At 42.2% G+C, this 12215-nt stretch overlaps 1 protein-coding gene across 1 annotated transcript; it reads right to left on the minus strand.

The window, feature by feature from the left end:
* Positions 1 to 1476: 1476 nt before the first annotated feature.
* Positions 1477 to 10748, minus strand: SLC7A13 (solute carrier family 7 member 13). The gene is made up of 5 exons (XM_081204837.1): positions 10625 to 10748; positions 8958 to 10256; positions 5652 to 5783; positions 4071 to 4435; positions 1477 to 3046 (listed from the first exon to the last, which is right to left on the minus strand). Exons 2-5 carry the CDS (start codon positions 9679 to 9681, stop codon positions 2813 to 2815), a joined length of 1455 nt encoding a protein of 484 aa, XP_081060963.1. The 5' UTR covers positions 9682 to 10256; positions 10625 to 10748; the 3' UTR covers positions 1477 to 2812.
* Between the last annotated feature and the right edge of the window lie 1467 nt (positions 10749 to 12215).

Raw genomic sequence — 12215 nt, forward strand, 5'->3', positions numbered from 1 at the left:
AATTCTATGTCCCTGTTATTGGATAGTTTCTTATGGATCATGCAAGTGACCCATGCCGGGGGTGGGGTCAAAGATTCAAGGGTAACAAGGGGTAATATGAAGAAATGAAATTTATCTATGGAATCTGATGTTGAGTCTTCTTCATTTTGTAGCCTCAGGGCAGTTATCAACTCGCCCATGAATGCAAAATGGCAGTTGACCAAAATAATTAAGATTTTCAACTTAATGTATAGAGCAAGGGTAGAGAGATTGGAGACTGGGCCGTATTGGTAGATTTCTGTGATTTATATAGGCAAAGATTCCTGGCTTCCAGTTGTTTAACAATAGTAATAGAGTGGTACCTTGGGTTAAGTACTTAATTCGTTCCAGAGGTCCGTTCTTAACCTGAAACTGTTCTTAACCTGAAGCACCACTTTAGCTAATGGGGTCTCCTGCTGCCACCGCGCCGCCGGAGCACAATTTCTGTTCTCATCCTGAAGCAAAGTTCTTAACCTGAGGTACTATTTCTGGGTTAGCGGAGTCTGTAACCTGAAGCGTATGTAACCTGAAGTGTATGTAACCCGAGGTACCACTGTACAGTCATACCTCGGCTCCCGAACGACTTTGGAGTCGAACGTTTCGTCTCCTGAATAATCGAAAAATGCAAGTGAGTGTTCCAGTTTTCAAACGTTCTTTTGGAACCTGAACATCTGATGGGGCTTCTGCAGCTTCCAATTGGCTGCAGGAACTTCCTGAAGCCAATCAGAAGCCATGCTTTGGAAGCTGAAAGTTTTGGAAGTCGAACGGACTTCTGGAACGGATTCCATTTGACTCCCGAGGTACGACTGTAATAATAAAAAATGTGGGTCTTCCCCCAACACCCTAATTAGGTTGCTGAAATGAAGAAAGCTTGTGGGGGAAATCAGGAGTTGATGTCTGGGCAAAAGACAGTGAATTTAATTCTGGAAAAATAATAATTCCTGGGCTAGTCACATCCTCAGGGGCATACCTAATATGTAGTATAAACACTGACGATTGGGAAACGCTGGCCTGTGAGTGCTTCAATGGAGAACAGCCTTTACCAAAGATGCCATGGGCTTTGAAGACACTCAAACTCAGGATGAAAGGGAGAAATGTGCTAAAATGAAGGCACGCTTGGCAAACCCTCACCATGATCAACTCCCGCCCGGAACCAATGTCCCCACTGTGGAAGGACATGTGGATCCAGAACTGGCCTCCACAGTCACTTACGGACTCACTGTTAAAACCATGTTCATGGAAGACAATCTTACACAGCTATGAGTGATCGCCAAAGAAGAAGACCTAATAAATAACAACCTTAAAATAGATAATAGTTAGGGCACTGCCCTTTTAAAGAAGTTGTGGCTTCTCTCTATTCGACTTGACAAACAATTACTATGTTTAGTTTTTAGTTTAATTGTTTGAAAAACAAAACATACTGGAATGTGCTCTTAAAAAAAGACATCCCAAGAGTTTTTCCCATTATTATTTATTCAATTTATATCTCATCCAGGAGCCCAGAACAGCAAACAGATATACCATTAGAAAACAAAAGCAAAAACATTCTAAAACCTTCCAAAAACAATTACAATAAAAAAATCTGAAATCAGTTACGCTTAAACATTATTCCATCCAATGATATTATTATTAATTCCTGCCCTTCACCTAATGTCCCATTAGCATTAAAACACAATGCTTAAACACAGTTTAACCCAAGTTTGGGTTACTAGGAACAGTAATCTTCAGCCAGCAAATTGGGTTTTCTTTTCTTTTGAAATAAAGTTTAAAATGCAAGCAACAAAAAAGGGGCAATGGGCTGCTTTCAAATTCAGAGTCCTTTAACCAGGTAACAGCTCTACTAACATGTAACCTTAAGAAACATTGGGTGGGATGCAGAAAAATGCTCACACAATGGGGATTGTGTAACCTTTCTCCCACTTGTGCTTTGAGGTGGTGGTCCAGGGAGATGCAGTGAGAAATACAGACTGACAAATTTGTCCATTTTAGTTTCTCTCTGTTTCTCATTTTTCAAATCTTATGTTCAGTTCACCATATTTACAAATCAATTTGGGGTGTTTTTTTAAGATCTCACAAAAATTCATCTGCATTTAATATGCATTTTTCCTAATATCATAGCTGTCAACTTTTCCCTTTTTTTAAGGGAAACTCCCTTATTCCGAATAGGATTCCTCACAAGAAAAGGGAAATGTTGACAGCTATGCCTAATATACATATTTCTGTATCCAAATTACTCTAATACAATGCATTTTTTGTGTTAGTCTCATGAATATATCATAGCCTGAAAGTGTTCTAGGAAAAAAATATGGCATCCAATTTTCTTGTATGAGAGCACAGCAGCCACTTGGGTGCCTTGATCTCATGAGATTCCGCGGCAAGATCTCTCCCAAAAGAAATCATGTATTTTGGGCTCCATGATCTCATGCGGGACATTTGACTCACCCAGGAGCACAGGTGAGAAGACATGTATCCCAACTTTGGGACACAAGCTGTTGGAAGGTATGATATACGAATTTTACTGCATAATTTCCCCTACTACACAATTTTTTGTACACATTTCTTTGGGTTGGAGAACAGCATTGCAAAATCAGAAGTGCAAATTTCAACAGTGCGTTGCATTTCAGTTTGTGTATTGTTTCAAGAAATGCAAATTAGGTGGGTCTGCATTAAAACCAACTGTCTCCCCCAACCCCTTGGAGAGAAGGCTGTAGGAAGCAATATTCCATTTGTGCTATTCTAGATCCAAGCCACGTTCTTCACCAAAAAAAAGGTAGCCAAGTATGAACCTTTGCCCTTACTCAGATTTATAATGAGGAGGTGACACCTCCAGCAACAGCTGCAGGTAGCAAGTGATTTTGTCAATAAACGCAAAATGAATTTTAAAATGGACAAAAGGCACATATAAGAGGAGACCCCCAAGCATAAAAATGGAAGCATAAATGTACTGCACCTTTGGAGACCAGACTATAGGAGCTAAAACTAAGAACAGTGAAATCGCCACCATCCCGAAAGCGACAGGTAAGAAAACCTGCAAAACAGAAAAGGAGTTTGGGAAAGCAAATGTCAGATATATGAACAAGCATAGGGGAAAAACCTGCAGAAAAATAAAATACGCTACATATTCTGAGCAGAGATGATGTTTGTGCTGCCAACCAACTAGTTTGGGGGACAGGTGGTAAGAACTGAAAGAGCCCCAGGCAGAATCTCTCCAGAGCTGCATTATGCAAGAGATTTCCTCCAGATTTCCTGAGTACTGAGTGATCTTCCTACAGTCACTGGGGATGGTATGAATAACTGTTCAGACATTTTTCACAAGTGAAGCTTGGCTTGTCTCGATGCAAGGTGGTCCTGTCTCGACCTATCCTTGCATTATGGCTCATTCGTTTGGTGTTGCACTTTCAGAATTTGCCTTTGATTCTGCAACCGTAGCTGAGTAAAATGCCTGTCTCCCTTTCAGTACAGGTCCCCCTGCCATTTTCAATATGTGCACAGCATCACTGCTTAGAGTCCACCCCTATATTTTGGACACATTTTCTTTTCCCCCTAATACACACCCATGTGCAATGAAAGCTGCAATTCTAACCTCCACCTTCTCTGAATTCAAGCCCCATTGAATTCAGCAGGACTTATTTCTGAATAGACATGGCTAAGATGGCAGTGTAGATCTACCTTTTAAAAACAATTCTATCCAAAATGGCAAAATGTGATTCTGGACCATACCAAGATGTGGTCTTTTGGCAAGGTTAAAAAAGAATTCTGTCCTATAATTGCATGCTCTTCACTCAGTAGGCTCACCTCCTAATATATATAGGTTTATATAAAGGTTTATGAAGAAAACCTCTGCCTGACCCTCCAAAAGGTTTGCTGCTGGTCACTGTATACAATATAGACTAGATGAACCAATCATCTGTCTAAGCATAAGGCAATTTCTAATGCACATATGTCCCATCTAGTATCAGTGGGGTTGAGCTTACAGTGTCCATAGCATAAAGCTTGCAAGACTCGCGTGATATTTATACGGCAATTAATTAGGTATTTACATTTCTTTTTACCTTGTATGGCCTGTGTAGATTAGGCTCTCGGTAGCGGAGGACAATCAGGCTAGTGCAAGTTAATCCAATCATCAGCCAAACGGAGAAGCCGAAATAATTAGTTAAAGCAATTAGGTCTGATGGGATAATAAAAATGGACGCAACGACAGTTGAGAAAATCATGGCTGGCGCTGGCGTCCAGTGGTGGACATTGAGCATGGATACTATGGTGGGCAAATGTCCGGATTGGCTTCCAGCATAGGTCAATCGTCCGAGTGTAAATACGCTGCTGTTGAGGGCGCCAAATATGGAGATGGCCACAGATGCAGGAATTATCCAGGCAACTGAAGGGATCACCCTGTCGGCCCAAGTGACTGCTACAGCAACTGCAAGGAAACATCGACATCATTAGCAGACTCCTGGTTACATTTTGACAGCTCTCCTGGATCATCAAGTTTAGTCTCATGTTTCAGTGGCCGCCAGACCATTTAAAGTGCTAGCAGTTGGAGGTACTGCATCAGGCTATCACAGCAGTATTTCAGATTGTGTACTGTACTTTCTGTTGCCATAAGAGGTGGGGCATTAGCCAAATTATGTATATACTGTATTGCAAACACACATATACACACAGACACACACACACATACACACACACCCCTTGTTGCTGAAGTGGGTTGCAGTGATGTCATCTGTATTCCCAGAAACAAGATTGTACACCTACAGCAATCAGTAATAATGCTGGTCACATTGAATTTATGTTGTCGTCTTCTTTACAACAAACCACGCATCATCACTTGGAAGAGAAATTCATCCATAAATTTCAATGGGATTTGAGTCTCATCCCAAAGCAAAGGGGAATTATTTTATATTAGGTATAGTTTTAAATTAGTAAAAGGCTAGCATGCTACCTTCACATTGTTGAATAACTAGTCTTGAACGGTCGCTTATTTGGTTTCATTCTTCATCCCTTATGCCTGATTGGAATAGGCTAAACAACTGACAATTTAAAATGCACTTCCAAAAATCACCAAATAGGGCTTCAGTTAAACACACAAACATAACTCTGATTTTCTGCCACCTTTAACATAGTTCATAATTGCATGCTTTTTAAACTCTGACTTTATTAGCAAAATCTCTGCTTTGGTTTGCTTGAGAGCCTGGCCTGCCTCGTTTTGGTTTGGTTCCCTTTTTAATATGAACCTGCCTGATTTGTACTTCCTGGAGCAAAAGACAAACTGAAACACAGCTATCCTTCGAAATTCTCACTTTCCTGAACTTCTCCAATCAAAACATGCATATTGTAGAGGAAAGTGTGCACAGAAATGTATAAATGTGAACATAACATTAACAATATGGGAAATCGTTTATAAAAAATATGTTTATATTTGGGGGGAAATGCATACAAGAATAAGGAGAAATGCACATTAACATGCTGACTTTAAAAAATCACATATTGGTGCAGAGTAGTAAACTGAGCATAAGACTGGAAAAATGAGAAATGGAGAAAACACAATTGTCAGGTCATCCATCTCTATTATCTACTGAATATGTATTATATCTACGATCAGTTCTTGAATAAAAAATGCAAACCAATCAGCCTACCTGAGGAGACAACCTCCTTTGGTGTGAGAACTGTCAAGTATGAAATGTTCACAAGCAAGTAAAACACAGTTATTGAAGGAAGTGTTGTCATCACAGTCAATGGAATGTTCCTGCTGGGATTTTTAACTTCCTCTGAAATAGAAAATTTAGAAGAAGAAGAAGAAGAAGAAGAAGAAGAAGAAGAAGAAGAAGAAGAAGAAGAAGAAGAAGAAGAAGAAGAAGAAGAAGAAGAACTTATTATTTATTCCCCAGCCACTCTGGGCAGCTTCCAACAGAATAAAACTTCAAACATGAAAAACTTCCCTAACAGGGCTGCCTTCAGATGTCTTCTAAAAGTCAGATAATTGTTCATTTCCTTGACATCTGGTGGGAGGGCGTTCCACAGGGTGGGTGCCACCACTGAGAAGGCCCTCTGCCTAGAAATCATTCCAAAACATTTGTTTGTAAAGGGAGAAAGCATACATCGTAACTTCTTTTACTAGACTCACGACTATGCTCTTTTTGTGAATTTCCACATGCTGAATTTGAAAATTGGCGCTGAATCTTGTGAAAATCTGCTTTACATTTATTCTTATACCATGTTTTTAGCTGGCATGATTATTGCTATTCTCTCCCCCCGCCCCCCATATCCTGTTGTTTTGCAAAACAAAGAATTTCACTTCCATTTATGCTTCTTCTGCCATATTTTCTTTACTAACTTATGTTCCTCCAAGTACCGTGTTGATCATTGCAAAAACATTCCCCATACTATAAAACTAAAACAGAGTAAAATCAGAAAGCACGCATAAGACCATTTTTCTAGAGGAACTCCAAGCCAACAGATATGGGGTGAATGGAGACGTCTCATGCAACAGTGGCCTTCTCTAAACCACAGTGTTTGGGATGTTCCATATGTAAAGCTTTTATTGAAACAGAAGAGAATTATTTTAAGAGTGTTCATTGCAACTTTGTGGAATTTCAGATCCCAGCCATTGTGTTTTACTGAATCAATTTGCAATGATTACATCACCGGTTGCTGCTCTGAGAACCAGTAACAATGGTCAAATTGATGCCTGTCAGGAAGTAACTGTGTGGTCCTAGTTCAGTCTTGAGGAAACAGAGCAAATATAAAGACTCAGGACAATACGTACATTATGTACACTGCTTAGGTTTGTTCAACACTCACAGCAGCTGTAACCAGGTGCAAACCAAAGGGAAGATTTCACCACCACCTTGGAATGCTCCAAGTAGGTAGTTACTTATGTGCCAACCGCTTTCCTTATCTTATGTTTCTGTTCTTGGCACAAATATACATTCCTTGCGCCAGGTATGAGATGGCTGCTTAAGCATAGTTCTGTAGCTTGGCTAACAGTGACCTAGCCCAGCAACAGGGAAATGCACAGAGTTGACTGAGAGATGGGGGAGGCACAGAGTGACTGGAGGAGGCAGGAGGGGGAGAAACAAGATGCAGCAGGGAGCAGGAGGAGGAGGGTGTTGGGGTGGGGAGTGAGAACAGAGGATCAGAAAAAGAGAGGGGAGAGATAAAAAAGAGAGGGAAGAGATAAAAGTCAAATCCAATAAAAGGTATCCTCTGGATACTGGAGAGCCAGTGTGGTGTAGTGGTTAAGAGCAATAGACTCATAATCTGGGGAACCAGGTTCGCGTCTCCGCTCCTCCAGATGCAGCTGCTGGGTGACCTTGGGCCAGTCACACTTCTCTGAAGTCTCTCAGCCCCACTCACCTCACAGAGTGTTTGTTATGGGGGAGGAAGGGAAAGGAGAATGTTAGCCGCTTTGAGACTCCTGAAGGAGAGTGATAAAGCGGGATATCAAATCCAAACTCCTCCTCCTCCTCCCCTTCTTCTTCTTCTTCTTCTTCTTCTTCTTCTTCTTCTTCTTCTTCTTCTTCTTCTTCATATTGCATGTTTTTGCTACAGATTTCCCTACTCCTCACAGATCACACCTGGACCATAAAAATCAGCTCTGGTGCTCCCCAGCACAGTCATTGCACAAAAAACATGCTTTTGGGGTATGGATTCTTATGCATCCTCATAATTTTTATGAGGGATCCCCTCAAAACTGTGGGTCACATTTATATCCACAGGTATAAATTTTCTGGTGGTTTGGTTACCACCCTATTAAAAAATCATGAAAATCCATCAGCTTTAAATTGATGGTGCTTCTGGCCGTGGTGGAGTCCCATGTAAAATCATGCAAATTTAAGAGGATATGTCTGACTTTCACCTAGAGTCTAGACTATATTTTAAAAACCCCAAAGTGTGTGTGTGTGTGTTTGTGTGTGTGCATGTGCATATGCATATGCATATGCATATGCTTTCTCTTCTGTCTGTAAGGGGGAGGGGTGAAGAAGCTAGAGACCATGGGTCCCACTGCACTCTTTCAAAAAGCCCATGTGCCCCAAAGGATTGGCAACTCCTAGATTAGAATCTAGTCCTGTCAGTCTGCAGGACCACCCTGTATTTTCATCACGTTTCAGTTTTTTCCAGACACATGATCACGTATTTTATTCAAGTTCGCACCCCTGCACATGGTCTGTATAGCTTTTTAAAAAAACATTTGGATCTCTTAATCACCCCAAATAGCTTTAAAGGTCCCCAGCAGTTCAGGGTGCTTCTGAGAGATCCTGCTTTAGCTCAGAGAAGTTCTGAATCCATCCACAGCAGCTGACTTAGAATCATAATTCAGGATTTGTCTGAATCCAATGCGTACCTTTAGTGTGCATTTAGGATCTTATACCTCACAACTTCCCTGGCTCACATCGCAATACCATGGTTTACATCAGGGATGGGAAACCTTTGACCACCCAAGATGATGTTGGACTCCCATCAGCACCAGAGAGCATAGCCAAAGATCAAGGATGATAGCATTCAACATCTGCAGGGAAACTTTCACATGGCTGAATCTGATCCAGAATTGGGCCTAACACTTATCTATGTGTTCCCTGATTGAATGACAGTAGCGCAAACATATATATTTTTTTTTAAAAAAAAACTGGTAATCCTGTGGTTCAGAAATGTGAGGTGGTGAGGTGGTTTAATTCTGTGTGATTAAACCAGCTGCTTCACTGTGCTTAGTACTTGTGAATTAGTTGTTCACTGCTTTACAATAATCCACCCTGCAGTGTCTTCCCTCCTTCTCTTTCCTTGGCCTAGAAAATTATTGCTTCAGGCCTGTATGAAGAAACCAGCCAGGAAGCTGTACAGGACTCTATTCATCATCAAGAAAAGTCACTGACACCTGTGTGGAGCCTCAGTTCCATAGTCAAGACATCACAACTGCCAACTGAAAGCAAAAATGAGAGATATACCTGACAAATAGTTGAGAGACCACCAGCCGCCATATGCATAGAGCCCCTGGTAAAACGCTTCCGCAACCTGCGCAGCATCTGGGATCTCTGAGCCGAAGGCATTCTCAAACCTTGCTACGTTCTCTTTCCTCCCCCTGATCAGCAGGACAATCCCGCCAACCGCGATTACAGAGAGCGCCATCATCTTCAGGACGGTGAAAACGGTCTGCACCCAAGCAGCCATCTTGACACTTCGACCGTTGAGGATCCCGAGGCACCAGAGGACCGCCAAAGCCAGACATTTCTTCAGCACGTCGGGAACTGGGCACTCGCCGTAGAAAGGCTTGGTAGCATACTCAGCAAACAGCAAGGCCCGAGCGGCATTTGAGGCTGGTTTGTTGAACACGGCCGTCCACAGAAAGATGAAGGCCAAGGGAGAGCCCAGGGCTCTCTTGATGTGGCTGTATTCTCCTCCTGAAAGCGGTAACGCTGTTCCCAGCTCTGCATAGCAGAGAGCGCCCATCAACGATATGATGCCACAAGCTGTCCAGATGATCAATGCAACGCCAACATTGAGCAAAGAATATTTCAGCACTCCAGTGGGGGAGACAAAGATCCCTGCCCCTACAATGGTGCCCACGATAAAGCTGGCACCTTCAAAATATCCTATGGTTCTTTTGAGTTGCATCTCGCCATTTTGGCTTCTATTTTCTTCATTTACCTGATCACACCCGTCGTTCCCCATGGCACTTTGTTTTCTTTTGCTGTTATTTCCACACACACACCAAAAAAAAGAATCGTTAGCAACCCAAAGATCCTAATCTCCTCCTCTGACTGTAGTGAAACGTTACTTGGAATGGTTTGCAAGGTCATTACAAACCTGTATCCTCCTATGTTTAACAGGAAAAGTGCTGATGATTAACCACGCTGTTTCGAGGAAGCAGGCTGGGTCATAGAAAATAGCATTCCCCATCACCAGTGTGTTCTCAAATTAAGGCACATTTTCTGGAACAAAAAGAGAACTGAAAAACAGCCGTCCTTGGGAATTCACACTTCTCTGAATTTTGCAATGCAGTTCTTCAGCCAAGTAAAGTTTACAAAAAAAGTATATGCTAGTTAATCTGTGCATAACAATGCATATATTAGTGGACGCCAGTGCCAAATATTTTGCTCTGCTTTGGACCACATCAGCAACTGGGGTTGTCATCTGGGCAGCCCAGGACCTCCATACACAGTACCCAGGCTTGCGCCCCAAGGAGGGTCACTTTGGTGCTGCTAACGCAGTGGTTTGACTTCACCTCCAGAGGTGGACTCCATTGTCTGTCGAGACAGAGGGATACCAAAAAAACAAGCAAAGATGCATTAGTTTTTTTGTGAAAATTGCTTTTCAAAAATGTGGATAATTAGCAAAACTGCATTGTATTAGCGAAAGTTGCTTTATGTGGATAATGGGCAAAATTGCATGCAAACGTGTGCATTAGGAGAAATTCACACTAAAATGCAAGGTTGGGGAGGCTGTCAAGGCAAAGACAGATGGAGCAAAAACTCTGGACGGAGGAACCTGACTGCGTAGTAAGCTGCAGTCCTAATGTGAAGGAACAAGTCCATCCTGAGTCCCTTAAGGGGGTGAGCACAGATAGGGAAGCAGACCTCATTCAGTGGACCCCCTTACTTCAAAGCTTGCTTACCTGGAATGTGCAAAGGTCCTGGAAGAGATCTACAAGGAGGGTTTTCCTTTCTTTATATTTGTCCTACGAAATAGGCTGAGGTGGGGCTGCCAAGAAAGGAACAGCTTTACTTGAACAAGTCATATAAAGCCTACACTTACTGTTTGCAGGAGAGCTCTTGAGTTGTTTCCCTGCCATGGACCTGGGTATTTACAGAGTGCTGTAACACTTGATGTTCCCTGTGACTGTGTCCAGTATATAGGAGAGCAGTGAGAATATAGGAGAGCAGTGAGAGTAAATACCTTTCGACAACCAGGGATGCGGGTGGCGCTGTGGGTTAAACCACAGAGCTTAGGACTTGCCAATCAGAAGGTCGGTGGTTCGAATCCCCGCGATGGGGTGAGCGGTGAGCTCCCGTTGCTTGGTGCCTGCTCCTGCCAACCTAGCAGTTCGAAAGCACGTCAAACTGCAAGTAGATAAATAGGTACCGCTCCAGCAGGAAGGTAAACAACATTTCCGTGCACTGCTCTGGTTCACCAGAAACGGCTTAATCATGCCGGCCACATGACCCGGAAGATGCACGCCGGCTCCCTCGGCCAATAAAGCGAGATGAGCGCCGCAACCCCAGAGTCGGCCATGACTGGACCTAATGGTCAGGGGTCCCTTTACCTTTACCTTTTACCTTTCGATACCAACAGAAGCCATGACTGCTAAAGTTGTGTAAGAGTGCTCGAAACTTATGGTGTAGACCAGAAGAAAAATTAAAGAAATTTAGAGTGTAATTTCAATAGTACAATATCCTAGCTTAAACTGAAAACGGTAAGACAAGAGTACATTTCCACTTTCCCTTAAACAAGGCTTCTACAAGCAAAATGGCGTATTTGTGTTAGACGAGGCCAAGTCTGCCACATGTGCTCAATTATGTCTGTAGAAACAGAGGCACCGCTAAAAGAAACTATTGGCAATTCCCTGGTAGCAAAGTCTATCCCAGTTTTATACTGATTACATTTTTTGATCCAGAGTCTCAAGTCGGATCAAAGGCAATTATAGACATTTGATCCAAGTATCTGAGATAACAAAAGGATTTGTCTATAAGCAGACAGGCCTGTGGGTAAACAGGGGAGCTGGAATCTGATTACACAGCTAAACTCTGATTGCACATTCAGATTTCCTTCCTCTTGGAAATGTTTAGAATCATAGAGTTGGAAGGGATCCGAGAGTCATCTAGTCAAACTCCCTGCAATGCAGAAATCTCAACACACGGTCCCCTATCCAATGTGAAACCATACTGGACCCTGCTTAGCTTTGTAAATATGTTTTACTGCTGTGACACTAGGATCCTCTGCCTTTTTTTGGTAAACCTTATAGAAAAGATAACCAAGGACATGATAAATGTGTTGCTCGCTCCTGACCGCAGGAATGCAATTAATGGGTGAAAATGGGAAGTAGATTTGGGCAAAGCATTAAGAGAAACTTCATAAGTGTGGACCTGGATGACCAGATGTCAAAACAGACAAGGATCCTTCACCTTTAATAGTTGTATAGAAGAAGGGAAGTACAGCTGATGCTGCTTTTTATGCAAGCTTAAAAGCAACCATAAAACTTCCTACAA

The sequence above is a fragment of the Podarcis bocagei genome (genome assembly GCF_964188305.1).
Source record: "Podarcis bocagei genome assembly, chromosome: 8".
NCBI lineage: Eukaryota > Metazoa > Chordata > Lepidosauria > Squamata > Lacertidae > Podarcis > Podarcis bocagei.

Bases quoted from the DNA above. Each gene is read 5' to 3' on its own strand.
- SLC7A13 (XM_081204837.1), bottom strand. From the start codon at position 9,681: ATGGGGAACGACGGGTGTGATCAGGTAAATGAAGAAAATAGAAGCCAA. The intron at 5,784-8,957 runs GTATATCTCTCA...TTTCTATTTCAG, and splicing joins GTCTCTCAACTATTTGTCAG to AGGAAGTTAAAAATCCCAGC. The intron at 3,047-4,070 runs GTAAAAAGAAAT...TCTGTTTTGCAG, and splicing joins ATCTACACAGGCCATACAAG to GTTTTCTTACCTGTCGCTTT.